General features: G+C 37.2%; 5 protein-coding genes and 1 long non-coding RNA gene across 9 annotated transcripts in view; 3 read left to right on the top strand and 3 right to left on the bottom strand.

Annotated features, from left to right (window-relative positions):
* The window catches only part of LOC105174635 (regulatory-associated protein of TOR 1), a 15266-nt gene extending 8484 nt beyond the window's left edge, over positions 1 to 6782 (top strand). The window contains 9 exon segments of the mRNA XM_011096799.2: positions 85 to 699; positions 907 to 1239; positions 1314 to 1437; positions 2694 to 2818; positions 2901 to 3046; positions 3154 to 3255; positions 4128 to 4213; positions 4555 to 4639; positions 5985 to 6782. Coding sequence (XP_011095101.1) covers positions 85 to 699; positions 907 to 1239; positions 1314 to 1437; positions 2694 to 2818; positions 2901 to 3046; positions 3154 to 3255; positions 4128 to 4213; positions 4555 to 4639; positions 5985 to 6323 — 1955 coding nt within the window. The 3' untranslated portion in view covers positions 6324 to 6782.
* On the bottom strand, positions 7401 to 12352 carry LOC105174634 (TOM1-like protein 2). 3 transcript variants are annotated; one of them, XM_011096797.2, is made up of 9 exons: positions 12018 to 12352; positions 11408 to 11486; positions 11119 to 11217; positions 10282 to 10395; positions 9703 to 9863; positions 9478 to 9559; positions 9313 to 9398; positions 8902 to 9177; positions 7401 to 8548 (listed from the first exon to the last, which is right to left on the bottom strand). In XM_011096797.2, the coding sequence occupies exons 1-9, from the start codon at positions 12152 to 12154 to the stop codon at positions 7660 to 7662; spliced, it is 1923 nt and encodes a 640-aa protein (XP_011095099.1). In that variant the 5' UTR covers positions 12155 to 12352; the 3' UTR covers positions 7401 to 7659. The 3 variants fall into 3 exon arrangements, with proteins under 3 accessions (XP_011095099.1, XP_011095100.1, XP_020553436.1); XM_011096798.2 differs by having other exon boundaries at positions 11119 to 11162; positions 12018 to 12351; XM_020697777.1 differs by lacking the exons at positions 11119 to 11217; positions 11408 to 11486; positions 12018 to 12352 and adding an exon at positions 10534 to 11093.
* Positions 15858 to 16871, bottom strand: LOC105174633 (protein LURP-one-related 15-like). Its single transcript, XM_011096796.2, has 3 exons — positions 16573 to 16871; positions 16260 to 16487; positions 15858 to 16168 (listed from the first exon to the last, which is right to left on the bottom strand). Exons 1-3 carry the CDS (start codon positions 16819 to 16821, stop codon positions 16022 to 16024), a joined length of 624 nt encoding a protein of 207 aa, XP_011095098.1. The 5' UTR covers positions 16822 to 16871; the 3' UTR covers positions 15858 to 16021.
* LOC105174632 (protein LURP-one-related 15-like) lies at positions 16948 to 18435 on the bottom strand. Of its 2 annotated transcripts, XM_020698122.1 has the most exons (4): positions 18140 to 18435; positions 17842 to 18066; positions 17661 to 17732; positions 16948 to 17059 (listed from the first exon to the last, which is right to left on the bottom strand). In XM_020698122.1, exons 1-4 carry the CDS (start codon positions 18380 to 18382, stop codon positions 16997 to 16999), a joined length of 603 nt encoding a protein of 200 aa, XP_020553781.1. In that variant the 5' UTR covers positions 18383 to 18435; the 3' UTR covers positions 16948 to 16996. The 2 variants fall into 2 exon arrangements, with proteins under 2 accessions (XP_020553781.1, XP_020553780.1); XM_020698121.1 differs by having other exon boundaries at positions 16993 to 17732.
* Positions 18268 to 18761, top strand: LOC110012936. Its single transcript, XR_002288092.1, has 2 exons — positions 18268 to 18347; positions 18434 to 18761. It is a non-coding gene; the product is annotated as an uncharacterized LOC110012936 (long non-coding RNA).
* LOC105174631 (pentatricopeptide repeat-containing protein At2g38420, mitochondrial) lies at positions 19567 to 21198 on the top strand. The gene has a single exon (XM_011096792.2). The coding sequence runs from the start codon at positions 19567 to 19569 to the stop codon at positions 21196 to 21198; it is 1632 nt and encodes a 543-aa protein (XP_011095094.1).

Genomic DNA, 26696 nt, shown 5'->3' with positions numbered 1-26696 from the left:
ACTCCTCGGTTGTGGTTAATGATTGTTCAAACACATCATTTTGTCATATGAATCATTATCGTATGACCTTATTCCTCTGTGCAGCTCTGTCTCGTTTTGCCTTTGGCCACAACAAACACCTAAAGTCAGTTGCTGCTGCGTACTGGAAGCCCCAATCTGGTTCCGTGCTCACTTCCTTGCCATCTTTTGCATTTAAGGGTTCTGGTAGTGGCTATACAACTCCAACCCATTACATGCCACATGGAAGTATAGTTCCATCTCCGGTAGCTCCATTGTTACGAGTTGGGAACGACAGTCAGGTGGTGGCTCGTGATGGGAGAGTATCCACGAGTAGCCCTCTTGCTACAACTGGAGTAATGCATGGCTCTCCACTTTCTGATGATTCATCACAGCATTCTGATTCTGGAGCATTGAATGAATGTGTTAGCAATGGGGTACTCAACCATTCAATGCGGAGGCCACTAGATAATGCCCTATATTCACAATGTGTATTAGCTATGTGTAATCTGGCGAAGGATTCATCACCACGCGTCGCAAGCCTTGGACGGCGGGTGTTGGCAATTATTGGTATTGAACAAGTTGTTGCAAAATCTATCAAGACCGCTGGTATGAGCAGTCGTCCTGGTGAATCAGCTACAACTGCGAGCACTAGTCTTGCTGGACTAGCTCGTTCATCATCTTGGTTTGAATTGAATGGAGGTATGACTTTGAGTGCATCATTTCTTGAATCTTTGAGGGGCATGGTTTCTCTTTGCATTTGTAGCCCATTGTATAGAGAAAGCGCTAAATATAGCCGCTTGTTTGCTATTTTGCCATTTACATTCTTTCTGTAAGAGTGTAACTCTATCAGGTTGCTCCCAGTGTTGTATCATTTCTTTTATGATTATTTATCTGAATTTTCTCTAGGAGGCCATTTGCCGCTGACCTTCAGAACACCTCCTGTTAGCCCTCCTAGACCAAGCTACTTGACAGGAATGCGGAGAGTTTGCTCCTTGGAATTTAGGCCACATCTGATGAATTCCCCTGATTCCGGACTCGCTGATCCACTTTTAGGTTCTGCTGGAGCATCTGGTGTTTCAGAACGTAGTTTTCTTCCACAATCAATGATCTATAATTGGAGTTGTGGTCACTTTTCAAAGCCCCTTCTTACTGCAATGGACGATAGTGAAGAGATAATTGCTAGAAGAGAAGAGAGAGAGAAGCTTGCCCTGGATCATATAGTGAAATGCCAACACTCCTGTAAGTTCTTAACTAATCCCACTCTGCCCAACACCTGGACTTGCAATCTTATAATGTTGCTTTTTCCTTGGCAGCTGTGAGTAAACTGCATAATCAAATTGCTAGTTGGGATACAAAGTTTGAGACTGGCACCAAGACCGCTTTGCTGCAGCCGTTCTCTCCTGTTGTGATTGCTTCAGATGAAAATGAAAGGATTAGGTGGGCAAATTTAGGTGCACCGTATTATCAATTAGCTTCTATGATTAAATGGATCCGTTGGTGATTCATTTATGGTCAAGTTGGCATTTGCTACTTTGCACTATTGGATTTTTGTTTTATTTGGTCGTCTTAAGATGAATTATGAAGGCTGATTCAAGAAAAAGTCCAACAGAAATAATAACTAAGAATGTTTGGAAATGGTTTTCGGGGAATGTTCTCCTCCAACCCCCACCCCCTCGGGGAAAAGAAATGATAGTTGTTTAATATAACTCTCTCAAAATTATTCCTTTTTCCTCCCGAAACATGCATTACACACTTAAACAATATTCCCAATTATTTTACCCCCTGATGTGATACCACTATCATATGAAAAATATAAGTTCATCCCTGAAAGTATAAAAGCATATCCTGATCAATTTTTCCGGTTCCTGGTATTTTCCCCAAGCCACTTTCTCCCAAAACCTTCCCCGAAAGAACAAAAGCCAGAAAAGGAAAAAGAACAAAAAAAAAGGACAAAACATATGCGAAATATTGCCGAATATTTCTCTTTCTTGAAATGGTGGTGTGTTAGTATTCCTGTTTCTTAGGACCTACCACAAGATTGCCAGTTGGATGTTTTCTTGGTAGCTTTACTTTACTAGTCTGGATTAATTTCGGCTTTTGCGGGTTTAGGTGCGGGTAAACATGAGCGAGCTCATTGAAAAAAGAGTATAGGAGCAAATGGTCACAGTTAGTTGATATCACCACCAACTTAAGGCACTTCTGGCTGTAGTAAGAAACTACACAAATTCCTCAAACTAGAGTAGATAAGGCAAGAATGTCTTTGAATTTGCTTCTCAAAACTCTTCAGAGCTATTATAGTTGACGTGGAGTCAAGCCCATAGAGTAAGTTTATTATGTCTTTGTGTATGCTATGTTCAAGAAGTTTGTCTCAGTTTTTGGTTTATGTTATAAGCGTGCAGTTTCGGAGTTTGACTCTTCCCGGCTCTGCACACGGAGTGTAGAATATTCTGTAGTCTAATTTTCTCTTAGTTGTTTAAATAATTACCTTGCTTATCATATCTCTTGTGCTGTATTTGTTATTTTATCTTTCTTGGAACTATATTTGATTGGTAATTCTATGTGAGAAATGTTTTATAATGTCGATGGTCATTTTCTCATTTAAGGTTGCAAGTAACTAGGGTTTAATTTGGTAAAATCGTAATATAATTCATTATTTTCTTACAGTTTTGTTCATATTCTATCTGTATTGTTAGGGTATGGAATTATGAGGAAGCAACTCTGCTTAACAGTTTCAACAACCATGATTACCCTGATAAAGGAGTTTCCAAGCTATGTCTTGTAAATGAGCTTGATGAGAACTTGCTTCTCGTCGCATCAAGTAAATACTTAGCTCAAGTTGGAAATCATTCCTGATTTTGTTGATTTTAGATCTGGACGCTAATCTGTATATGTTAATACAGATGATGGAAATATCCGGATTTGGAAAGATTACACTTCAAAAGGACAACAGAAACTAGTTTCTGCTTTTGCTTCAATTCAGGGTCACAGACCTGGTGTCCGCAGTGTGAATGCTGTTGTGGATTGGCAACAGCAGTCTGGATATCTTGTATGTTATCATACTACTATCATATGCGTGTTTAATTTTCTAGGTCAGTTGCTCAGTTGAGCACATGACATTATTATTTATAATTTCCTTTATCCTGGCTTGCCTAGTTTGCTTCCGGTGAGATTTCGTCGATCATGGCTTGGGATCTGGATAAAGAGCAACTTATCAATACCATTCCATTAGCATCAGATTCGAGCATCTCAGCCTTGGTGGGTTTAACTACTATGCTCATAATTGATTATAACTATATACTGAGGAGTTTTTTCAGCTCTTAGATCGAGTACTTTAATTTTTCTCTCATGTGACATCATTGTTGATTTCAGGTCATTTTCCATGGCTATAATATATTATGCTCTTCTTTTTTCTCTTGACAAGGATTTCCCCAACTTATTTTAATGATATCAATTTACCCTCATTTGAAGAAGTGGATATCTGAAGCTTGTAACTACACACCAAAGTCTTTTTCTTAATCCTTTCAAATCGTATGGTTATGCGTGTGTTACAAATGAAGTTCTGTTTGCCTCCGAAGAAGTTTGTCCCTATGTTCTCTTTCAGCATTTTATGTTAGTTTCTTGATATGAGTTTTCCATGAGAGATGTCCCAATATTGGACATGCATAGTAATTATTCTTCTCGTAGCTGGTTGTGTTGTTTCGATTGCTTGCAGTGAAGAAGCCAGCAAATCTATGAAGTTGCATTACATTTTCCTAATCTGATCATTTAACATATCTGTCCTCATTACTGTGAACTCATCCAGGGTTGCATATGTGGTGTTGGTAAATATGACATATCACATTGTAGGGATTGAATGCGACAGGGATGCTGTAATATTTCTTCTTGATCATTTGTCTTTATTTTTTAGGGTTTGTGATTGGTCTGTCTTGTAGTTTGTTTATTAACCTTTCAATCCTTCTTTGGGTTATTAATATTTGGACTTACTGAAAACACACTGCATATGCATTGTAGTGATTGATTCCGCCTCTAGGCCTTGTTGGTTTTGTGCATGAGCTATAATTTGTGCACTCTGTCTTCTGATAGAATGTTTATGAATTTGTTAATCAACTAATTTGAAGGTTATGTAGGCTGCTTCTCAAGTTCATGGAGGACAATTCGCTGCTGGATTTGTGGATGGTTATGTCAGATTATACGACATTCGTACTCCTGAGATGTAAGAACCTTTTATTTTTTCTGGTATAAAATGTCTATTGTAAGCCATCTGAGCTCTATTTATCATTTCCGGCTTTGTTTTGTGTACTTTGCAATTCTATCAGGACTGTGAATATGTGCCTAATTTAATTTATATCTATGCTCATGCCACATGTTCCTTTCTGGTCACTCAGGGAAAATCCCTTCCTAGTGTTGTCTATAGCTTTTGTATTCAAAGTTTTGAGGCTTTAATTTGTAATATTTTTTGCTGTTAATTAGTGGGTTTGCAGTTTTCCATCTGTTCGTAGTGGATGGTTTCAAGGACTATTCCGAATGTAACTCTGAATTTGATCTGAATTACAGGCTCGTCAGTGCAACCCGACCTCACACTCAACGAGTTGAAAGAGTTGTAGGGATTGGCTTCCAACCTGGTCTTGAACCAGCAAAGGTGATAATCTCTTCCCCCCCACCAAATCAACATACACGCATGCACACCACCACCCACACACCCAAAAAATAAAAGGACAAGAGAGATGTAATTGAACAAAATAAATAATACTAAAAGTTATTAGTAACTCCAGCCCCCGTAGTTTGTTTAGTTTTGTGGGTGCACTGTGTAGAAGAGTAAAAGGGTTGAGTTGCTCAACGCTTTGGTTTGTTTGAGATCTAGGGAAGCTCGAGCTCGAGCTCGAGCACAGCTTGATGTTTTATTTTTGAAGAAAACTGTGAATTGAATCACATATGACATTGCAGTATATATATGAATGAATTACACTGAACAAATAAGAATTCTCTAGCCCTTCTCATTTGTGATCTGAGAAGTTGGTCTCAAAGTATACTTCCGAATTATTCACTTGACCCTGTATATGGACTAATTATCCAATTAAACAACATATTAATATAGATACCAAGAATTTACAAAACCAGAATGGGTTTGTTGCTCCACCAAACACCTTAATCTCTTCAAATGGGAGATCACTCGAACTTACAACCTCAGTAAAGAACCTAAAACAAGAAGAAAAAGGTCAATGGACCCGTTCACTGTCCCATTATGTATACTTACATTTAAAGCCAAATGGGAAGGGACCCAATAGTGAAACTGAAGATAAAATAGAATCCAACAAATGATCCATGTGGTGTGAGTCCAGATACAGTGGCTGCATAGCTGAGCCGTGGTGGTCTGATTTTGGAGGTGCCAGTTTGACCAGCTGTTGGAGTGGTGGTGCTCGACTGGTGATTGTGTAGGTGGTGGGCTACTGGTTGGTGACCTGTGTCTTGAGTGGAGGAACCAGATCTGAGGGGTGACTGCAGTATGTGGGAGCAGTATGGGGTGTGTGGTGAGAGGTGCATGCGTGGCGTGGAAAGGGAAGGTGAGATGGTGCTGCTATGATCTGAGAATGGGGAGAAAGTTGAAATGAAACTAAGCCAAAGGATATTGTTTACAGATATAAAATATTATTAAAAATAAAAAAACAGGAGAGGAACTCACAACCTGGCTCACCAGTTGTTGGATAGATGTAATTGAGGTGGAGTTTGGCTTATTAAAGAGCTCGAGCACGAGAAGCTCGACCCATGCTCAAGCTTGAGTTGAGACTAGTAGAGCCTGCTCAATAAGCTTGCGAGCTGGGGACTCAAGTTACAGCACTGGTTTATCATGTTCACTGGTGTTTCTGCTAATGTTTACGCCCTTATACCATCTGTCCATTGTAATTCATGACATCAAGTTTGTAGCCAAGGTGTCCTTAATTACTTTCTGATTCTGTTTCTTTCCTTTTTTTTTTTTCTTTTTCCAGATCGTCAGTGCATCACAAGCTGGAAATATTCAGTTCCTCGATATGAGATGTGCTAAAGATGCATACCTGACAATTGATGCTCATAGGGGATCACTTACAGCTTTAGCTGTTCATCGCCATGCACCCCTTATTGCAAGTGGCTCAGCCAAGCAACTTATCAAAGTCTTCAATCTGGAGGGTGATCCATTAGGGACTATAAGGTATTATCCCACTTTTATGGCCCAGAAGATAGGATCTGTTAGCTGCCTTACCTTCCATCCCTATCAAGTACTGCTTGCTGCTGGGGCTGCGGATGCTTGTGTTTCAATATATGCTGATGAGATCTCTCCGCCAAGATGAACTCACACTTAAAATCATCTTTTCAAAGCCTTCTAACTTGGAGGTCGACAGCCATGTTATCCTGGATTCTGTTGGCACCCGATTGAAATTTTCGCCCAACTACTTTCCTTGTTTGAAGGTACAGCTGGGTTCGACCTTGAAGGTGTATCATATATTAATTAAATCTCCTTGTTTGGGTCAGCTGAAAAGGTCGGGAAGAATCAACTCATTCAATGGGGGATTTGGCAAATAATCTTGTTCATAGGTGAAGAAATGTGTATATATGTCAATTTTTTTTTTATTTTTCTTTATTTGTCTTTTTCCTTTTCTTTAGTGTGCTTTTTCTTTGTTGGCCTTTTATTTTCTCTTTCACTTTGTTTTTCTTCTTTTCGGCTTCTTTCGTACTCATTTACAGTTCCAATCCTTTGTTCACTTTGTACAGTTAAATTAGTCTTCTATTAATATAATTAGTTGCTAACATGCTCCAGTGATATTTTTCTGCCCTGTCGCGAATCTTTCCTGGTTTACCCTTTTGTCTAGTGAGGCTACATTAAGGCCAGAGCTTCCTGTTTAGACCAAGTGAGCATTAAATATAACATAGAAGAAACAAACTTAGCAACTAGCGCCGTAATTTACGGAGGAGTATATGTAAGCTTATGAGGGCTTTCTGGATGCAGCATACATCTGTATATGTATCGACATATTTGGTATACTTAAGTGGCAACTTTTGCTGCTGAAGATTGTGCAGGAGTTCGGTTTACTGTTTAGCAGATTATTTGCTGCCTCATTTTGGAACTGTTACCAGATTTTAGTGCACCTGTATCTACTTTTTCAATGCGATCTGGTCTTCTATATCTATTTTCATATACATAGTGGTTTTTGTATCAGTATACAGAGCTACGTGTACAGACGACTGGGATTATGTTCCAACTTGCTTTCCCTGTGGTTAAACTATTAGAGTAATGGGATGTGGAAAATGAAGATTACGTGACTGTAGGTAGCTTCCATCTGTATATGCACAAGGCTACGAGACTACAAGTAATGCATCACCTCCCTTTTCCGGAACCATCCCTTTTTTCAACAGACGCAATTACCAAGTGAAAGAAAAACAGTCAGCAATATTCATTTACATTCTTCTAAAATGGATGCAGAACCACGTATCTATTCCAGTGAGGAGCTCTTATTTTTCGCCGCCAATCAGCGTCATTTAATTAAGCTAATACTTACACCACTTACACTCTTGACAGATCTTCATTCGAGAAAAAGAAAAAGGGAACCAAGAAAACATAAAAGAGTCTATACAACCAAATCGACAGTGCGCTCAATATATTCCACATATGCAATTGGTATCCCTTGATCACTTCCTTCCGCCAACTGCATTTTGATTGTTGGATCCCAACAAGCTAGGTGATGCATTACTCGAAGACTTGAATCTTCCTTCGGTATTACCGAACACATTAAGATCTTCAAACAATCTATATGACGGAATAAAGGGCCTCTGTCCAGCATTTGAGGCAGCAGGCCTCGGGCTGGAGTTAATCTGCGCCTCTCCATTAATGGGCTCATGCTGCAGAGGCCTAGGGTTGGATGAAGGAGGTTTAGGAGTTGAATATGTGTAAGTCAGTCTGGACTCAGGATTTTGATTGCTAAAGTAACCAGGAGTGGCAGCCCAAGGTGGAGGAGGATACCCTGAGGCAAGCTGGGGATGAAGCTGTGCCTGTGTCTGCGGCTGAGGCTGAGGCTGAGGGTGAGGTTGCCGCTGCAGCTGCAGCCAAGGCTGAGTGTGATGCTGAGGCTGAGGCTGTGGCTGCGGCCAAGGCTGAGTGTGATGCTGAGGCTGAGCCTGAAATTCAGGATATGATGGGCGTTCCGGCTGAGACTGACGTGGGGGTTGCGGCTGAGGCTGGGCCCACGGAGCTATATAACCATTGAAGGGCGAACCAAGGTTCCCGGAATAAGCATCAGAAGAAACTGCAACTCCCGGGCTAACTGAGGGATTATGCCCTGGAGTGTGCACTGGGGAAGCAGGAATCTGCTGAGAGGTTTGCTCAGTTGATGTAGCTGGTGATAAGGTGATGCTCAAGAGGTCAATGATGTCCTGATCTTTAGTTTGCACTGATGTGGGGGCACTAACTGGAACTAGTGCATTGCTCATGGAAGGGCTTGAGGGAGCTTCTGAAATTGCCGCCATATCACCTTTTACCATAGATGAGTTATGGGAAACATCACTCCTAGTTTTTGAATGTCTGCAACCAATACAACAATAGAAACAACAAATGACGGATGAGTACATAATTATCATTTGGAGCACATCCATGCATGAGGCTTAGAATATACAGAAATACATAAGAGTCTTTGAAATAATCCACCAAACAATCACATGCTATGGTTCCTTGTAGATGATCTGAGAATCATGACAAATTGGAATTTCTATTAACCTTAGATTACCATACCAAGACAACCATAAATGACCTTCCAGGGGGAACATGTAAAAGATGCATGCACATAGAATCTCCAGTTCAAAAATGTTACAAAGATGCTGGAATCTCTGCACTTTGCTATAAAAGAATGTGTAAAAGGTTTGTAAATATTAATTAACCTTCGAGCCAGCTGCGCAAAGTCGTCTTCCTCTTCGTCCTCTTCATCAATCTCACCCCTCTGGGCTGAAAGAACCGGTGCAGAAGGGGTATCAACATCTTTGGGCACACTGTCTTCAGCAGTTCTGAGAGTAGAGTCATCTTTCTCAGACGCACCAGGTGTGACATTTATTACTTCGCGAGGTAGTGGGGAACCAGACGCTATGGCATCATGCTTTGCAAGCAAGCTTTGAAGGTTATCGTTTAGTTCAAGACCCTGGCAAAGAATTTCTTCATCCCTGACAAAAATAAATTAGACCAAGCTTACATGAAAAGAGGGAAAAAAACTAAATATTGGCTCACAAGAAAATTAGTTAACATAGGAAGCGAAATAACCAGGCACATGAATGAAAAGAAAAGTAAGAAAAGCTAACCCAGTCGTTCCCAACAACTGCATCAACTTCCTCTGATTGGCACGGCATTGCTCAACAAGGTCAATTATAACTTCATCGTTAACAGCCTACATGGAAATAAGAACTACATTTAGGACCTACGCCAGTGTTTCCTGTTACAGAGAGGTAGGGCTGAACTGCATATACCGTGCGATCGTTTGGATCAACAGCTTTTAACATATCATTCAAGAGGTCAAGAACATCGCGCATGGAGTTTATGCTTGATAAACTGCAAGAGTGAAAAACAGTACAGGAGATGACTAGAAATTAGGTCAACAAGTGAACGAGGAGAAGAGACACAAATATGGGGCATGCAATCAAGTGCAAAACCAGAAACAAATAGCTGGGATATGACTTAGATCTAATCCAAACCTTATTTTTTCTTCAGCTGCCATGGCTTCATCGAGCCTCGTAGAAGAACTACTTGGCATTCCATAACTTGGTTGAGGATATCTTTGTATTGGATGTGTAACAGGTGGAGTAAATATTGCAGCTGCATCCGGTGAACGTTGAGGGAATTGTACTCCAAGGCGCTGTCACAACATAACATCCAGCATTACCAAAATAGTAATTCCAATAAATCTTCTTCAGTCCCATAAAAAGCAACAATTTTGACAATGCCCAACGCTTGCGATTGTGCTAAAAACTATAAACGATAGCTACATGCAACTCAAATTGTTAAAATCACAGCACGCCAACACCACATTTGGACTGTGACCTGTTGCGCGCGCAATTGTTGTCACACAGACCAACAACTTACAATAAGCAAACTTTTCCAACTACCGTAAGATTTAGGAACCTTTTCACCAACTACCATCTATGCAGATTAGCATGCCACACAAATCCAATGTTTGAATGATAACAGTAAAACCAGATCAACAAGCTTGCTCGATTAATATGGATCACATCATCATAGATACACAAAAGGCATTTCAGGATAAGACGATTTACCCTCAGGTCCTCAAAAGCCATATAATACTGAGGATATCTTCCTCCAGGCCCACCAAATGCCTCACGCCAGGAGCCAATCAGGGCTAGAATTTTATCCCTCACATGCATATCTGTCTGGAAGGCATTGAAGAACCGGCCAGTTAGACTGGTGCGCTTATATTTGACGATGAACATACATGAAAATAATATTGAGTGCAATCTAAAATTGACAAAGGAAACATGTTTTCAATACTCCGAATCAATCAACTCAACCTGAATATTCAATGTGATCTCACTTAATTATCAAGCAGGCCGCCCTGAGTTCCACTTAGGAGTCTAGAAAAGAAATATGGAAACCTTATGGTATCTACAAGGAAAACCAATTAAGAGTACCTACATTATCGAATCCAGAGGAATATCAAATAAACACGTGCTTATGGTATATTTGAGCAAGCCCTTTTTATTTATCTCAACCTTCATTTGCACATATTAGCATAAAATTGAAATTAATGAGAAAGAAAGAGAATAAACAAGAAAACAGAACTTTTTCATGGAGAGCCAGCTCACAATCTGCCATTCCAAGATTCCATAAGCTTGTGCAATTTTTTTCGAGGATTATCATGTCAGCTCCACCAGCATATTATATGGAGTAGAGAAGTAGTAAGTGGTTTACTTCAAAAATTACAAAACATTACAAAGATTGACTACCACATCAGAATCAGGGCAACACAAGTCTAATTCAATAAAACAGAACCTATTGTACAGCCTGATGCAAGCAGGAAAATTTACAAACCTATGTCAGAGAAAATTTATGATATCCATTAGCAATATTCCCCAGAGTAATGGAAGATAACTTGCCTTTTTCTTTACAATCTTGACCATCTCCTGCAGTATACTTCGTTCTGCAATTTGAAAATGCACATAATCACCACAGTTCTTGACCATCGTCTCCAGAAGCTATAAAAAGACATGGGGCAGCAATTTAATTTCGGACAAAACTGATATTTGGCTAGTTCGTTTCAAAGAAATAATTCATTATGAAGTAGCGGTTGAAATGATTTTTTAGACTTGAAACCAGCTTAAGCTACAAATTAAGTTTGGTATGAGCAAGAATACACTGACTGCGAAGAAATTCTTCTCACAATACCGTTAGAGCAAGTAATTGAACTTTAGGGTTCTTGTGCTGCAACCGTTTCTTCACAGCTTTGACTACATCTTTTGCCAACCTAAACAGTGAAACGAAAAACAATCCACCTTCAGATAGCTGCCTGCATATAAATTCCGAGCACAAACTGATAGAAGGTTGATACCAAATTCCCTGCCCCAGCTCCAGCACCAAACTCCATTCTTTCTATTCTCGGGGGACAATAATTTTCTATTATAATCTCACAACACAAAAGTTAAATAATAGAAAATATTTCCACTTTTTTCATTTATTTTCCATCACTCGATTCATTACATAGACGCATATGACTTAAATCAAGAAACTGGTTTTGATACACCTAAATTTAAACTTTCCCTATTCCAACAGGCATACGGAGCTATAGGACAGAACAAACACCTCAATTCGTACACAACCATATCCACAGGAGAAAAGAAAGAACAAACCCATAAAACTCGTGTTTTCTAGAAAACCAGATAACCCAGCAGATAATAATGAGAAAGAAGTCAACTTTGCATGAAAAGAAGAAAGTTAACATAATAGACACACACAAAGAAACATGTATATGCATATATAGACACGCATATATACATACATCTGATTAGAATTGATGGTATCACAAATATCGATATTCAAAGTCCAATCGGGTCCGATCAAGAACTCGCTGGTCGCTTTCTCAACTCTCACAGTAGCTGAAGAAGATGATGAAATTGAAGCCATTGATGAAATCATCGTCTTCTTCCTTTTTCTCCAAGCCCTTCTCTTTACGAAGAAGATGAACAACAATCAGAAAACCCAAGCCAAGAAAGAGAATTTTCTCTATCTCTTTTTTTTTTGGTGGGTTTGACTATTGTGGTCTGCTATTTCTTGAACGCATTTTTTTCTTCTTGTGTCTGCTGTTGAAGTTTTTAGCTCTCCTTCTTTTACAGGGTTATTATTTTTTCGGGAAAGTCTCTTTTATTCTTTTCTTATTTTCTCTTTTTGCAGAAACGCGCTCTGAAGTTTAGCCGTATTGCACTCGCGGCCAAACACAGACACCACACTGCTCCTCTCTCTCTCTCTCTCGCCCCATTATTTTATTTTTATATTATTTTCCTGTCAGAATTTATTAATATATACTTTTGGATAAAATTTGAAGTTGAATATGTGAAGATAGGAAGTAATTAATTAAATTATACGCCCAATCAATGATTTGAGTCAAAGAATAATATAAAGGAGTGAATACATACATACGTATTTGGACAAAATAAATAATCACTTGTGAAGTTGGGAGGTGGATTTATGCTGTTTCTTGCAATCAAAGTACGAACAAAAAGTTTCGGAGAATATATCAAAATAAAGTTTCGGACAGGATGAGGCTGAAATTCAGTTGTACCATTGGCTATCGTTTTGTGTTCGTCTTCATCAATGTTTTCAAGACCAAACCTATTAAATTAATAGATCATTCAGCTATTAGTTCGATCGATTAAAACAACAATGCAATGCATTTTATGCATTATACTCTTCAACGGGTCAATGCCCGTTTTATTAAGATTTTTCCAACTCACATGATTTAACCAAATCAGATAAATATTATTGCTGTGTAGGCCATGAACGAATAAGGATAATGATTCCCATAGTTGAAACTAATTATTTTAATTAACTTCAATAATGACATTCGAAAAATTCATTATAATTTATCAACGTTACTTGCCTTCTTTTTTTTCTTTTAATATGTAATGATTATAAACAGATCTCATGATCATAATAAGATGTTTGAGAAATAATTATTATTTTTTTTTAAAAAAAAAGATCCCATTAACGAGGATGTAAATGGGATGGAGGTCGAATTTATTATGGTTGATTTTTTTTCGACCCACAATTTTATTAAAAAAATCACTAAAATAAAAATGAATGGGCTTCTCAGAACAATAATTTGGGAGGGAAGGCGAAGAAAAGTAGTGAATTATGTATGGAATAATAAGGGATGAAATGTTATGATAAAAGCAACATCTATAGCATATACTTTCCCACTTGCCTTCAATTCACACTTTCTAGTTCCCAAAAAAGGCTATCTTTATTCCACAATAATGCACAACACTATATCCTAAGCCTCATTTGTCAACTCCCTTCATAAATACAAGGGATAATTACATATTCTTCCCTAAAATTTATTGTAATGATATATACATCTCATATAATTTGCAAAAAAATAATTTATTTTATCTAACATATATATATCATTCATTTAGTCAAAATTTACTGAATTTATCTCCAATCTGACTTATTGTAAGTCAAATAAATCTTTTTCTGACCAAACTAACCTTTTAAATGTGAAAATATACTTCCTCACATGCATTAACGTGTGAAGATATATAATAATATTTTAGCTAGAAAAATATTTAATTGATTTGCAATAAGTCAATAATAACTCAATTGGAAGTAAATATAGATTTTCATTTAAATAAGAAAATTTAGACAAAAAGAGGGGATCTATATGTTAGAAAAAAAACAAATATGAGGGGTATTAAATGTGAAAATCACATGAGGTTACATGTAATTACATTAAACCTTATGAAAGAGCAGTGTAATTATCCCTAAAAACAAAAACCCCACCTACATATTTAGATATATTACAACGGGCTTCCTAAAATTTTTTTCATAATTATACATACTTTTTTCATTATTTAAAAAATTATAAATATCCTCATAAAATTTAGAAACATCTAACAAATATCCCATACTATAAACTGTCATGGGGGGGGGGGGGATGTTTATTCAGACAATTGTAATTATATGGGGCATTTATAATCTTTAAAATAATAAGAAAATAATTATAATAATAAGGAATTTTGCTCACACTAGCAAAATAATTAAATAATAATTCTTATTTACCCCTAATTAAGTAATTCTTAATTTATTGTAAATCAAATAATTTTTTTTCTAATCAAATTATCCTTATAAATGTGAAAATATACCTCACACATGCATTAGTGTGTGAAAATATATAATGGTATTTTAGTTTAAAAAGTATTTATTTGACCTGTAATAAGACAGTAATAACTCGATCTGGGGTAAATATAATTTTTTATTTAATTCTTTTGCTAATGTAACTAAATTTAGTGAATTCTAACTAAATGATGTGTCTATATATATGTGAGATGAAAACAAACATGTGGGGTATTCAATGTGATTTTTCAAGTTATAACGGATCTATCAATAATTACACCAAGCCTCAGGGAAGAGCAGTGTAATTATCCATAAAAGCAAAGACCCCACCAAAATATTTGGGTAATTATAATGAGCTCCCCTAAATTTCTTTATAATTATAAATATTTTTTTATTATTTAAAATATTATAAATACTCTACTAAAATTTATGGACGTATAACAAATAACCCCATGTAATGGATTGTTATGAGAATGTATTTATTTAGACAATTAATAATTATATTGGCTATTTATAATTTTTAAAAATAAGAGAACAGTTATAATTGTGGCACATCTCTTGAGACGATGTAATTTACCATAAAAATTTTCAAATACATATTCTATTATTGATATTTGTTTTTTTAATTAAACGGAATTAATTTGTTTTAGAGAATTGAAGTGGGCTAATATTGGGCCCACATTAAGTTTGAATTCATATGTGTAAACCACGAAATTCAAATCCAATAGAAAGTGAGAAATGTGCACCCACTTTGAATTACTGTAACTCAAAATGGTTAATAAAGTGTGAGGATCGCAGTTGTGTTGATATGTGGCACTATAATTTCCTGCCAAACAACTCCAATCTATGATTATTCTATTAAAATGAGTAAATTCTTATTTGAATTAGATTTCATTCAATTAAATTAATTATAAAATAAATAAATATATATATATATATAATAAATATATGATATTTATTATGCAATTGATTTAAATTCGATGAAACGAATCCAAATGAAGCTTTCCGTAAAATATGATGGTTAAGTATGTTATTTTCTTGTGTGGGTGGCTGTTACATTACATCATAGGATCACCACTGAATTCGTGTACCTACGTACCCAAAGTCCGGATATTGAATTTAAACTCCACTATTTCTTTGTCTTTACTTTTCTATATATTTAGAGGGAACATTTAATTTGGCATATTAGGTGGGTAGCATATGATAAAAATATCTTATGTAATATGGTGTGCTCTCTTTTGACTCGTAATTTTCATTAAAGTCTGTCAGCAATGAGACTTTAAAGGCGCGATGATTTATTCCATTCACCCAATTTTTTTTTGCATTAGAATGTAAATTTTGTTCAATATTTAATTAAAATTGTGTTTTGGGTGTTGAAATCATATTGGAAAATAATTATTGTTTTTCCAATGCCTCATTTACATAATAAGAAGAAAGTGGGTGGAGAGGAAGTAAAATAGGAAAGAATTAGTATAATAATATAAAACATACAACTAGTAGACATATATATAATATAGGAATTTATGCAACAATAATACGTATCCATTACAAATTCCAAATTACATGAATTCTAAACCACAAAGCTCTTGCAATTAATGTTGTAGTAGTAGGGATATGGGGGGAGGAGTAGGACAGAACATTCAAGATGAAATCCTTTTCCATACAGTTAAATTAATCACTACCTGATCTGTCCTCATTAATTTCCTCGAGGATCACCACCAAAGCAACTATGAAGGCATAATCCACATTCGGATACACCGTCACTCCAAATGTATCTTTCCCAAGCAGAATACTTTGGGCACTGTGTTTCCTGTGCATCTGCAATATCAACAAACAATATTAGTTGAGTTTATGTGCATGATTTATGATGTAATAAGAAAACAAATTAAGGGTTTTCTCTTCATCTTACTTGAGCAATGATATTAGTTGAGTTTCCAGCATATATGACGCAGGACCTCTCGAACCAGCTGCCTTCGATTTTGAAGTCACAAACCTCCTCTCTGGTGTTACAACCCAAGAATACATCTAACTTTGTCTTCAGCTGAATCAGTGAAGATTTCTTCACACTGAAAAGCAGATCCTTTGCATCCGTGCTCTCTCCCCTGAAAACTTGCCATCTTCTGTGTGCAGACAGCAGCTGAAATATTCACAAACATTTAAACACAAGTTAACTCAACTCACTATTCATCATCATCATAACTTCCAGCTTTTCAAACATTTACCTTTTGCTGGAAAGTGATTATTGGGATGCCGGTAGCATCAAGCAAGACTCGGCGATCGTGGAGGCTGAAGAATTTGCCTTTCACTCTGAACATAATGTTCCCGTTCACATCAGTCACTCCAAAATTTCCCTCTGATAAAGTCATCAGCTTCCGCACGATGGTGAGATCAACAGGGTATCCCACGCAGAACTGTGGGCCGATCACGGCCATTGGACCCGCCACCGCCGGATAGCTCGTGCCCGTCATCATTTTTGATTCAAGTATGTTTTTAACGTTTTGCAGACAGGTTTCTTATACAGAGTGGAGTGGAGTGGAGATATTTATTTTGCTGTGGTGGTGATGATGGGCCGTGATTTATTTATAACATGAAGAAAGAGGAAATGGTGTGGAAAATTGAAAAGAAAGAAACAAATTAATAAAGCGGTCAACTCTGTTTGTCATGTTGGTGTGGTGCTTGGAGTAGCAGGACGCGTTGATCTGCTTGTACCTGGAATCATTCCGCCGTTCTTGTTTGAAAAGTAAACACAAGTTGATATAACTTTCAGGATAAGCCTCTAATATTCAAAGCTAATAGTCAATTTGTCTGTGGGGACCGTGCATGCACATGGCATCTTGGCCTAAGTGTTCTGAAGGGCATTTATTCGTGCTTTCATATCTTTATATATCTATTTTATCAGGGAATATATAAAACTTTCTCACAAAGTATTTGTGGAGATTCCTGATAAAATGATCACCAAAAAGAAAAAAAAAGGGGAGTTTAGCTGATCAAGCATTGCCATTGTTAAGTAGTATCGATAAGTATTCTGATGGCCTGGAGATATTAGCATAGCCTGAACAAGTCAAGGTTGTGATTTCTGAGTAGAGCCCAAAATAGTGTAAATAAACGGTAACATATATGACAAATATGGGGCCCAACGCGTTCATTCAAATTAGTTTGGCATACGGAATTTGGAACGGTACTTAAATTTTTTTCTTCTTATAAATAATATAAGTAGTACAGCCAATGTGGTTTACGGGCATCAATATTCTGTATCCTGTTTGATTTCATAAAGTATGACAATGAGGGCAACTATAAAGGCATAATCAACCTGAGGATAAACAGTCACATTGAGAGTGTCCTTCCCAAGCACAATGCCCCCAAATGTATGCTTCTTCTGAATCTGCATTTCCATATTTTTATTGAGCCACTCAATCACTATAAGTGATCATGGATGGAAACTTCAATCAAAGAGAAAATATGGTGAAGACCGAATTGCAGGAGTTTCATACCTGTGCAACGGGTGTAGAATCCTTATCGTACACGATGCATGACCTCTCATCCCAGTTGCCAACCACTTTGAAATCCCAAGAATTGTTTCCCTCGTTGCCGGCTAAAAATACGTCTAACTCAATCTTGAACTGGACAAGCGAAGAATTTTTGGTGGTGAAGATTAGATCAACATAGTCTGAGCTACCTCCCCTGAAAACTTGCCATCTTCTGCGAGTACTTAGGATCTGAAAATGGCAATCAGTCGACCACTTGAAGAACTACGCGTACACATAAAAACAAGATAAAACGAAAATGCACCTTTTTCTTGAAAGTGACAATGGGATTGCTTCCAGAGTCGAGGAGGAGAAGGCGGCCATGAATACTCAACATTTTCTCTTTCACGTTGAAAACGTAGTTGCCTTTATCATCGGTGACCTTAAATTTTCCTTTTATGAAGCCCGTCGGCTTTCGAACAATGGTTAGATGAAGGTTGCCTGGAACGCAGAATTGAGAGCTAATTACAGCAGTAAGACTATCCATTTTCCCATGGCAAGTCTCCATACTACGAATCAATATATACTCAGCTTAAGGATACATAATTGTCATTGGCAGGTACCGTTCTGCCTTAGAGATTATGGTATATAGCCTGTGCCTAGCTTAGTAAAAAAGCATCAGATCGACTACACATTGATATCAAGATGAAAGGTATTGATTCATGCATGTATTTGGGGGATTCTATCAGGGTCAGGGAAGCTGAGGGTGGATGCTGAGAGCTGCCTTGGCGCCTCAGAAGGAAAAGAATAATTTCGTTGTCCTCGAAAGGTTAGAATAGAAAAAAGAAATATGTTAGAACAGATTGAAGAGATTTTCTTTTTCTTTTCCTACCTTTCTTCTTCTGTTGCTAATAGCTCAAAGGCAAAAAAAGGAGAAGGCTATTTTTTTTTTTTTTTCCAATTTTAACAATGGCATCCGGGACCTGGACTCTGAGAATAACACGTTGCCATTTGAATGGGACCCAGTAAACCAAAAAAAATAGTTAAAAATCAAAGGGTTCTACACTGGACATCATATGAACGAATCAGTCTATGTTTCTTTGTACCGTAAAATATTGGCACTTGATAAAGAGTCGGAAAATTGGGTGGCACTGGCAGAAGCATCCACCAAGAGTAGAAGATTGAATAGCCTGAAAATTTTATTTGTGCAAAAAAGTTGTAAAAGCAGAAGTTTTGGGAGACACACTCTCTAAGACCGGGTGCTTTGCAGGTTGGGCTTGGGAAAAAGAAAGCAGTAGTCTAACTGTGGACTAATTCTGTTTGGGCCTTGTTCTGGAGGTCCATCTCCTTAAAAACAAAACTAATATCTACAGAAACCCCTATTTGTGCAAACTATTTAATCATCAAATTCTAAAGACTATACTTTTGCATAGTGTTGGCCGACGGAGTACCCTTTTTGCCCAGCCAACTAAAGATTCACTCATTTCTTCATTGGTTTGGTGGAATTCATTAAACTAAACCATAAGTTTAAGATAATAAACTCTTACTATATTTTTTTGTCATTTTAAATGTTAATAGAGTTTGCTTTTATCATTTCAAGGATCGCGTCTAAAGCCCAAGAAATATCATAGCAAAGTACTACACCAGGCACCAACCATCTACATTTTGAAAAAACCATCATTCCCATGTCTGAAAGGGGAGTAATTTAAAGTCGCCTAACCTTTCTTCAGATGCTACCACATTTGGGAGGCAATGTGGAGGCGATTAGCTGACTGCAATCTAGTCATACCAACAGAAAGAGCTTGCCAACGGCAACAACAAATCTATGCAAATTGCCCCACAAGTAATTTATTCTGCAATTCAACTGCATCATTCTCCTCTTCTTCTTCTTCAAGAAAATCTTCGTCTTTACACAACTACTATATAAGAAAAAGAAGAAAATGGCCAATCCGACCGTACAAGACAGAGCGGCACCAAGCTTTTGCTTTTCAGCTGGCTAAGCAGTCATTTAAACGATCAATCAGAAAATCCAAAACCCATCTTCTCTCTGACCTTGTTAGCTCCTTCGCTGCTTATGAAGTTGACCCCACCCCCGAATCATACCATTTTCTCTTCAAAGTCTTGATTCAGAATCGGCCCTCAAACTGGGATGGCCAAGTCTCGCAGATTCTTGAACAAATTGAACAAGTTGAAAACTTTGAGACACCTGAATGCATCTTCATTGATTTGATAAAGTTTTATGGTGATAACAATATGTTGAATGATGCTGTGGAGCTGTTTTTCAGGATATCGAAGTTTAGATGTGGACCATCTGTTGAAATTCTGAATACTTTACTTTCAGTTCTTTGTAGGAGTAGAAGGGGTCTTGAGATTGTTCCCCAAATATTAGTAAACACTCAGGTGATGAACATTAGGATAGAAGAATCTAGTTTTGAGATTTTGATCAGAGCCCTTTGCAGAATAGGTAGACTTAGTAATGCTTTTGAGCTGTTGAATCATATGGTGCAAGAAGGTTTTGGTGTAAACCAAAAGGTTTGTTCATTAATGCTTGCAACAATGTGCAGGCAACTGAATTATAATACTGGTGAAGTTATGGGATTTTTGGAGGAACTGAAAAAGCTAGGGTTTGAACCAAGAAAGGATGATTTGTGTAATATAATTAGGTTTTTGGTGAACAAGGAGATGGTTAAGGATGCTTTGGGATTGTTGAAACAGATGAAAATGAATGGACTTAGGCCTGATATTTTGTGTTACAATTTAGTACTTGATGGGTTGATCTTTCAGAGGGACTTCTTGAGAGCTGATAAAGTGTTTGATGAATTGCTTGTTTTGGGGTTGATTCCTAATATCCATACTTACAATGTGTACATTAATGGGTTGTGCATGCAAAAGAAGGTAGAGGATGGAATAAACGTGCTGCATTCCATGGAGGAGTTGGGCTGTGCACCTGAATTGAATACCTATATTACAATCTTAAGAGCACTCTGTGAAGCTGGAGAGCTGATTAGGGTAAGAGAGATGGTTAACAAAATGCAGCAGAAATGCATGCAACTGAATTCAGAGACCTATGAGATCATTATTGATGGCTTTGTCAGTAATGGTGATATAGATGCAGCTTGCAGTTTGTTAAACGAAATGTTGGACAAAAATTTAGTTCCTCAGCCACCAACTTTGGATAAAATAATCTGTTGGTTTTGCAAGAATGGTTTGTACACTAAAGCCGTGGAACTGCTTGAAGAAGTGGTAATGAAGGATATTGCACCAGGGGTCAGCGCATGGCGGGCACTAATCCAAGGATGTGATCTCACGTTCAAAGTTGAGAGGATTGTCGATTTGACTAAAAACCAGCTTCAAGTTGATAATTCTGCAGTTCAAAGGAGTTAATTTGATTTAACTCTCATGTACTGATGCTAATAGGAGTCCTTTATGTTTCCCAGTGGCAGCACTTTCACTTGTTCAATTGTGAATAGTTGAAACATTTTAGCTAGTTTGCACTTTTGTATGACTAAATTGTAACGTAACTAGTAGTGATCTTCTGAAGCCTTTGGAGTGATTACTTCAACATATCTGACTTCTAAATTGAGCGAGGTTATGTCTTGAAATGGTATGTATGCATTCTTGCATGTGGTGATATCTTTGTTGTTTCTGTTGTACTGTTGAAATTCCTATTTTCAGGTTCAGTTGTTTTGCTCGGTCTGAATGTCTAGTGTACCAGAGCAACATGGTGAATGAAAGTTATACATTCTTCCTTCTTGAATTAAGAAATTTCCTGCTCTTGGACCTTGAAATCATACCTTCCTAATCACTGGGATGGAGTTGTCACCCGACAAGATTTGACAGAATTTGAATTAAATGCCGTATCAATATAAATCATTTGAACTAATCACTTAAATAACTCCAATATTATCCTGAAAAACTGCAAATTTGACTCGTTGAGATGCTAGCCATCTTCACCTATTCAACAAAAGTTGGCCAAGGATAGATTTGGAATGAAGAAAACAATCGGTGAGAACTCAAATCAGTCATTCAGAATTGAATACCTAGTTCTATAGAGTCCTTATCTCATAACAAGCTACAAATCTTGGACTTTAATGAAGAGACAAGCTCAAAAATTATAAAAAAGGAATTTGCTGCTGAGGATAATACCTACCAGACCAAGTCAAATTTTCTCAGGTTAGCAGTTGCTTTCAGACAGCAATAAGTGTTTAATTTGGAAGGTTTAGCAAGACTACATGTCGAACCAGTTTCTAAATCATTCTTGTCATAGCCAAAGGACAGAGCTTAAAACGTAATAAAATTCAACCTTCAGTCACTTTCCCCACAATTTCAAAACTTTCCTTAGACTCCACAGATGGAGAGATGTGATTTCACTATCTTTCTTGGTTTTGGACAATGAAACATCTGATTGCATTAGTGACATAGCAACAGTCCTATAAGGATAGAACGTAAAGGATGTATATATATTTTCTTATGTTACCGTTGTATCCAGAAGACTGCTGCTACAAGCAATAGCTTGTCTCCCCTTCCATCACCAGCTTTGGGTACTCACACACTTACTACAACATTCCATTTTTTTGTGGACCCAAAATTTAGTTTATAAATTGGGTTATTGAATAACTGAAACCATATACTTGAAGATCAAATATATTTTTTAGGTCTTATCCTGTAAGAAATATGGTGTTCTTCACTCAACATGCCTTTACATTTTCAGTTTCTAATCTTTCTTCCACAGCCTCAGCTCCATACACAATAAAAATTCAGTAAATTAAAAAGATTAAAAATCAGCCCTCGACGGAGTAAAATGTCCATTTATCACTATGATGTTAGTTTATTAACATTGGTAGATCATTAGGTTGAGCACAGTCATAATGCCACTAACAGTCATTTAAACAATTAACTCTAGTTTATACAATACTGAATTTATAACTCGTGCATGACATTGGAGCGCATAATTTCTTTTCCCTTTGTCTTTTTTCACCTATAGGTGGGGAATGATGCCGCAAACCACTTCTGTTTACCTATATGTCTCAGTGCAGGACCCATCTCTGAAGCTCCTCATGAAATCATGGTATATATCATGGGATAGTAGCCATTTTTTTTTTTTTTAAAAAAGGATGGTCCATTATGTCTTTGAATTCAACATATACTACCAAGTTTGACGAAGCTATATCTTTGAATTCAAGAAATGATACATAATGAAGAAAAGCTTTTGCTACTTTGAAACTCAATGAGACTAAGATACAACAAAAATCAACAGCCACATCTATTGATGTGGAGTAATACAAGTATTTGCTACAACTTTTAGCAAGTATGTGATTGCATAATCAGCAGCTTATTCTGTAGAACTATTCTTCCTGCATTAAATGCTAATTCAGTTAAAGAAACTGCTAATTGGTGGAGAAATGGACGGAATCATGAGTAGCTGCTAGCCAAAGCTCAAGATGAAGTCCTCACCATAGATGGTGACCATATACCTTATCCATTAGTTACGCATTTCACTTTCATCTACATTCATGTGGTCTCATCATGTGGTTGATGATCAAACTTTAATAGCTTTCAATGATAAAATCTTACTACAAGTCCTACCACTAGATTCATATTTATCTTCTTTCTTGAGAACATCATCGAATGATGTGATAAACTTCATGATAATTAGCCCTGATCATTATAGGACTTTGAGTTTTACTGTATGGCACCAGAAAGGTACTAGCTATTTGGAGATGGGATTGTTATCAACTGAATCTTAGACATTTTATGCATACTTACCTGAATGAAGCTTTGGAGATAGAATCAACAGCTGCAACATTTTACCCGTGTACGACTGACCGTAGGTACGCATAAGAAGCAAAACATCATTTTTTTTCCTCCAAACTTCAATATATCCACACAAGATTGAGTGGTCATGATGGGGAAGAGGGGCACATGAAGGACTAACTCATTGCGTCTGGTGAAGCTTGTGGAGCAAAGCTGATGTTTAACTCCAGGATATGCATGAGTTAGTAATGCACGTGCCCTGCTTCTCCATCTTGCTCAACACTCACCTTCTCAAGCTGCATTTTCTGAAACCAGAAATAGATGTTGATGAGTTTATTTTCTCCTGTTGGGGGCTGGGGGGAGGGTTGATGTTTGGAGTGAATTGCTTGGGAATATAAGAGTAATCTTCCCTTTTCTTTTCAACTATTTATAACAAGAATAGCAAAAAGGAGAGCATGTTGAAGTGCTTGGGTGGGTGTAAGGGAGGCAGATTCTTGTAACGGCTTTTCCAAGAATAGCCTTTTGAGTTTCACCAGGGACTAAGCTTTTGATAGTTTGGCTCTCCAATTCTCCATTCATTCAAGAACCCTTTTTAGGGATTGCACAAAAAGCTACTGCAAATGCAGATCCCTCAAGGGGGCATGATAGAAAAATGAAAAAAAATTAGTTGGAGTGGGACCTTCATTTTGAAAGTTTCCCATAAGAAAACAGGACCACTCTTATTTCTATACATATAATGTTACTGCATTAACCTTTATTACAAGTGACATTCTAACACATGCTGGTAATATCTGAACGAACCGTAGATTATTTTCTGGCGGTGAGTCCTGATCAAGATGTAATTGGGTCTAACGCTATTTAGCTTCTAAGAATATCGCTGTGGTGATTATTTGAGGTATTCTCATGACTCATTTAGAAACAAAAACTCCAAAACTAGACAGAACCTAGAAAAGAAAATGCAAAACTGGTTGCAACACTTTGATTAATTTTTTTCAAATTAAGTAAAGATTGCACATAAGTTCTAATTAGTTCAAAGTTTGAGTCATTTAACATGAGAGGGAGCGTCTCAAAGATAATATTGTCATACATTTCTGCATTGCATTTTTCCAAAGGACCCTCATCTGTTATTGCATCAAATGAAGTTTGACAACAATGTTGATGCCACAATCAACTTGTCATATAATTGATACTAGGTTTATGAAGTTGCAAATAACTTTCTGAAGAGAAAGAAGCCACCAAAATGGTTGCTGCTGCCAACTACTAACTTACAAATATGTAACAAGTGGCCAACTAAGGCTCTTTCAATGGCTTTATCTACCCTCTTTATTGGGTCATCTGCAGGTTTCTTATAGCAATAATTTTTTGCAATTTTATTTCCAAATATATCATGTACTTGTTGCTTACTTCTTCATTCGTCACATCACGTTTTAATTGTCATGGCTTATGGGCCATATGAAGATGTATTTTGTGAAGTTATACAGTTTTTCTTGAAGTCCTTTGGGAAAGATGTACTTAGCCGTATCTTTCCCTGTTAGAAAGATCAATTGTTTAACTTTGAGTAGTATGAAGACTAACACGAAAATGTCTGCAATTTGCATATATCACTGCCCTTTAACAAGAACTTGAACTGTACCTATCAACAATGAGTTTCCTTTTTCCTTCTTTTCTTTTAAACCTTTCCCAAAATCTTGTAGTAAAAACAAAGAAGTGGTTGAACTGTTAAAGTGAGTGAAGATTGCTGCATTTCAGAAAAAAATCCTGCAGATGCTGCGTGGCTATCGTCAGGTGATGCAGAATAAATGTAAATCTTGACTCTTGAAGTAGCTCAACAATCAACAATCAAGAAAACAATGTCTTCTTCACCCTTTCGTTCTTTTTATTCTCCTTTTTTCCTAATGCATGGAAATCTAAACTCCAATGTCTCTTTTCCTCTCGTTTGGTGCTTGGACTTTGTAATTTCAGTGAAGGAAAACAAGGAAACTAGTTTCTTTCCAGCTGGTATTTCAGTTTTCTCTTTCCGACATCCTAATTCCAAACAGACCTAGCATTGGTTGGCTGGACTAGCAGATAGTGGAAATGAGGGGTGAGATGTTGATTGGCATGGTGGAATCCTAGGAAAACACTAGACCATTCATCGAAAATTAAAAAGGGGACCATTCACCACTGTGATGTAGCTCTCCTTGTTTATTCATAGGTCACAACTGAGGCAGACACTACAAATTTCTGTGATATAGTGAATGTGGTCTACCGTAGGATTGATGAAGTCGTTAACTATTGTTGTCTGATGTAGGTGGTTGCATCTAGATCATGGGTTGCCACAGAACATCCTTCTATATCTTTAACTTGAATATGCTGCTAATCTTAGCACTGCAATGCAACTGTTTGAAAATCAATTAATTCCAACCAACGCAGGATGTACGGATTATGTTTAAGGCAGATTGCTTAAGCACTTAGCTGTAATTCCAACTCTTCCTGTGCATTTGGTGGAATATAAAGAGAATACGAACAAAGAATATACATAAAAGCCTCAGAAAAAGGCATTCCCTTTATAAAAGGGCAATGGAGTACTGTAGCAGAATGTGATGATGTTACACCATTAGTAAGAAAGACATTATCAGAATTCATACATGTGGTGCACGAATCGTTGAATTATATATGTAGCTGCTGAGGAGGAAAAATAATATCCTTAGAAGGGCTTTAAGCTGTGGGGCAAAAGCACAAAAACTACGCTGCTGGGGATCTTGTAGCTCTTGGACCTTTTTATCCTATATCCGCATGAGTCCAAAGGGACCTCAACTAGTGCAATTTTGATTTTTCCATAAAGATAAGCATTTTATTCCCGTTGTATCATTGATTTGATGCAGTCGTAGATGCTTCTCATGTCCTAAGAAAATGCGTGGAGGAGAGGATTTCTCGCAAGTAGTCTCTTTTTGGTTCAACTGTGCGCTAACGAAACTCTGACCTTGTATATGCTGCAAGAATATATACAAGAATTAACCCCTAAGCTATACTAATTTCAGAGGAAAAATGTTGAATCAAGTCTCTATGATCTCTGTTTCCTACAATTCTATTCTGGAAACCGTCTAACAGAAACATTAGCGATTGCTTGTGTGTGCAGTGAAGTAAGA

This window comes from Sesamum indicum, linkage group LG11 (genome assembly GCF_000512975.1).
Source record: "Sesamum indicum cultivar Zhongzhi No. 13 linkage group LG11, S_indicum_v1.0, whole genome shotgun sequence".
Taxonomy (NCBI): Eukaryota; Viridiplantae; Streptophyta; class Magnoliopsida; order Lamiales; family Pedaliaceae; genus Sesamum; species Sesamum indicum.
The sequence above is the reverse complement of the archived record's forward strand: the minus strand, read 5'-3'. Positions and strand labels throughout refer to the sequence as shown.

What these genes read in the sequence shown, in the direction of transcription:
- LOC105174634 (XM_011096797.2), bottom strand. Translation starts at nt 12,154, where the DNA reads ATGATTTCATCAATGGCTTCAATTTCATCATCTTCTTCAGCTACTGTG. An exon ending in TGGCTTTTGAGGACCTGAGG is followed by an intron (nt 9,864 to 10,281) that starts GTAAATCGTCTT and finishes ATGTTGTGACAG; the next exon opens with CGCCTTGGAGTACAATTCCC. An exon ending in TTTGCGCAGCTGGCTCGAAG is followed by an intron (nt 8,549 to 8,901) that starts GTTAATTAATAT and finishes TATTGGTTGCAG; the next exon opens with ACATTCAAAAACTAGGAGTG.
- LOC105174633 (XM_011096796.2), bottom strand. Translation starts at nt 16,821, where the DNA reads ATGATGACGGGCACGAGCTATCCGGCGGTGGCGGGTCCAATGGCCGTG. An exon ending in TAATCACTTTCCAGCAAAAG is followed by an intron (nt 16,488 to 16,572) that starts GTAAATGTTTGA and finishes TGAATATTTCAG; the next exon opens with CTGCTGTCTGCACACAGAAG. An exon ending in CAACTAATATCATTGCTCAA is followed by an intron (nt 16,169 to 16,259) that starts GTAAGATGAAGA and finishes TTGATATTGCAG; the next exon opens with ATGCACAGGAAACACAGTGC.
- LOC105174632 (XM_020698121.1), bottom strand. Translation starts at nt 18,382, where the DNA reads ATGGAGACTTGCCATGGGAAAATGGATAGTCTTACTGCTGTAATTAGC. An exon ending in TTGTCACTTTCAAGAAAAAG is followed by an intron (nt 18,067 to 18,139) that starts GTGCATTTTCGT and finishes TGCCATTTTCAG; the next exon opens with ATCCTAAGTACTCGCAGAAG. An exon ending in ATTCTACACCCGTTGCACAG is followed by an intron (nt 17,733 to 17,841) that starts GTATGAAACTCC and finishes ATGGAAATGCAG; the next exon opens with ATTCAGAAGAAGCATACATT.
- LOC105174631 (XM_011096792.2), top strand. Translation starts at nt 19,567, where the DNA reads ATGTGGAGGCGATTAGCTGACTGCAATCTAGTCATACCAACAGAAAGA.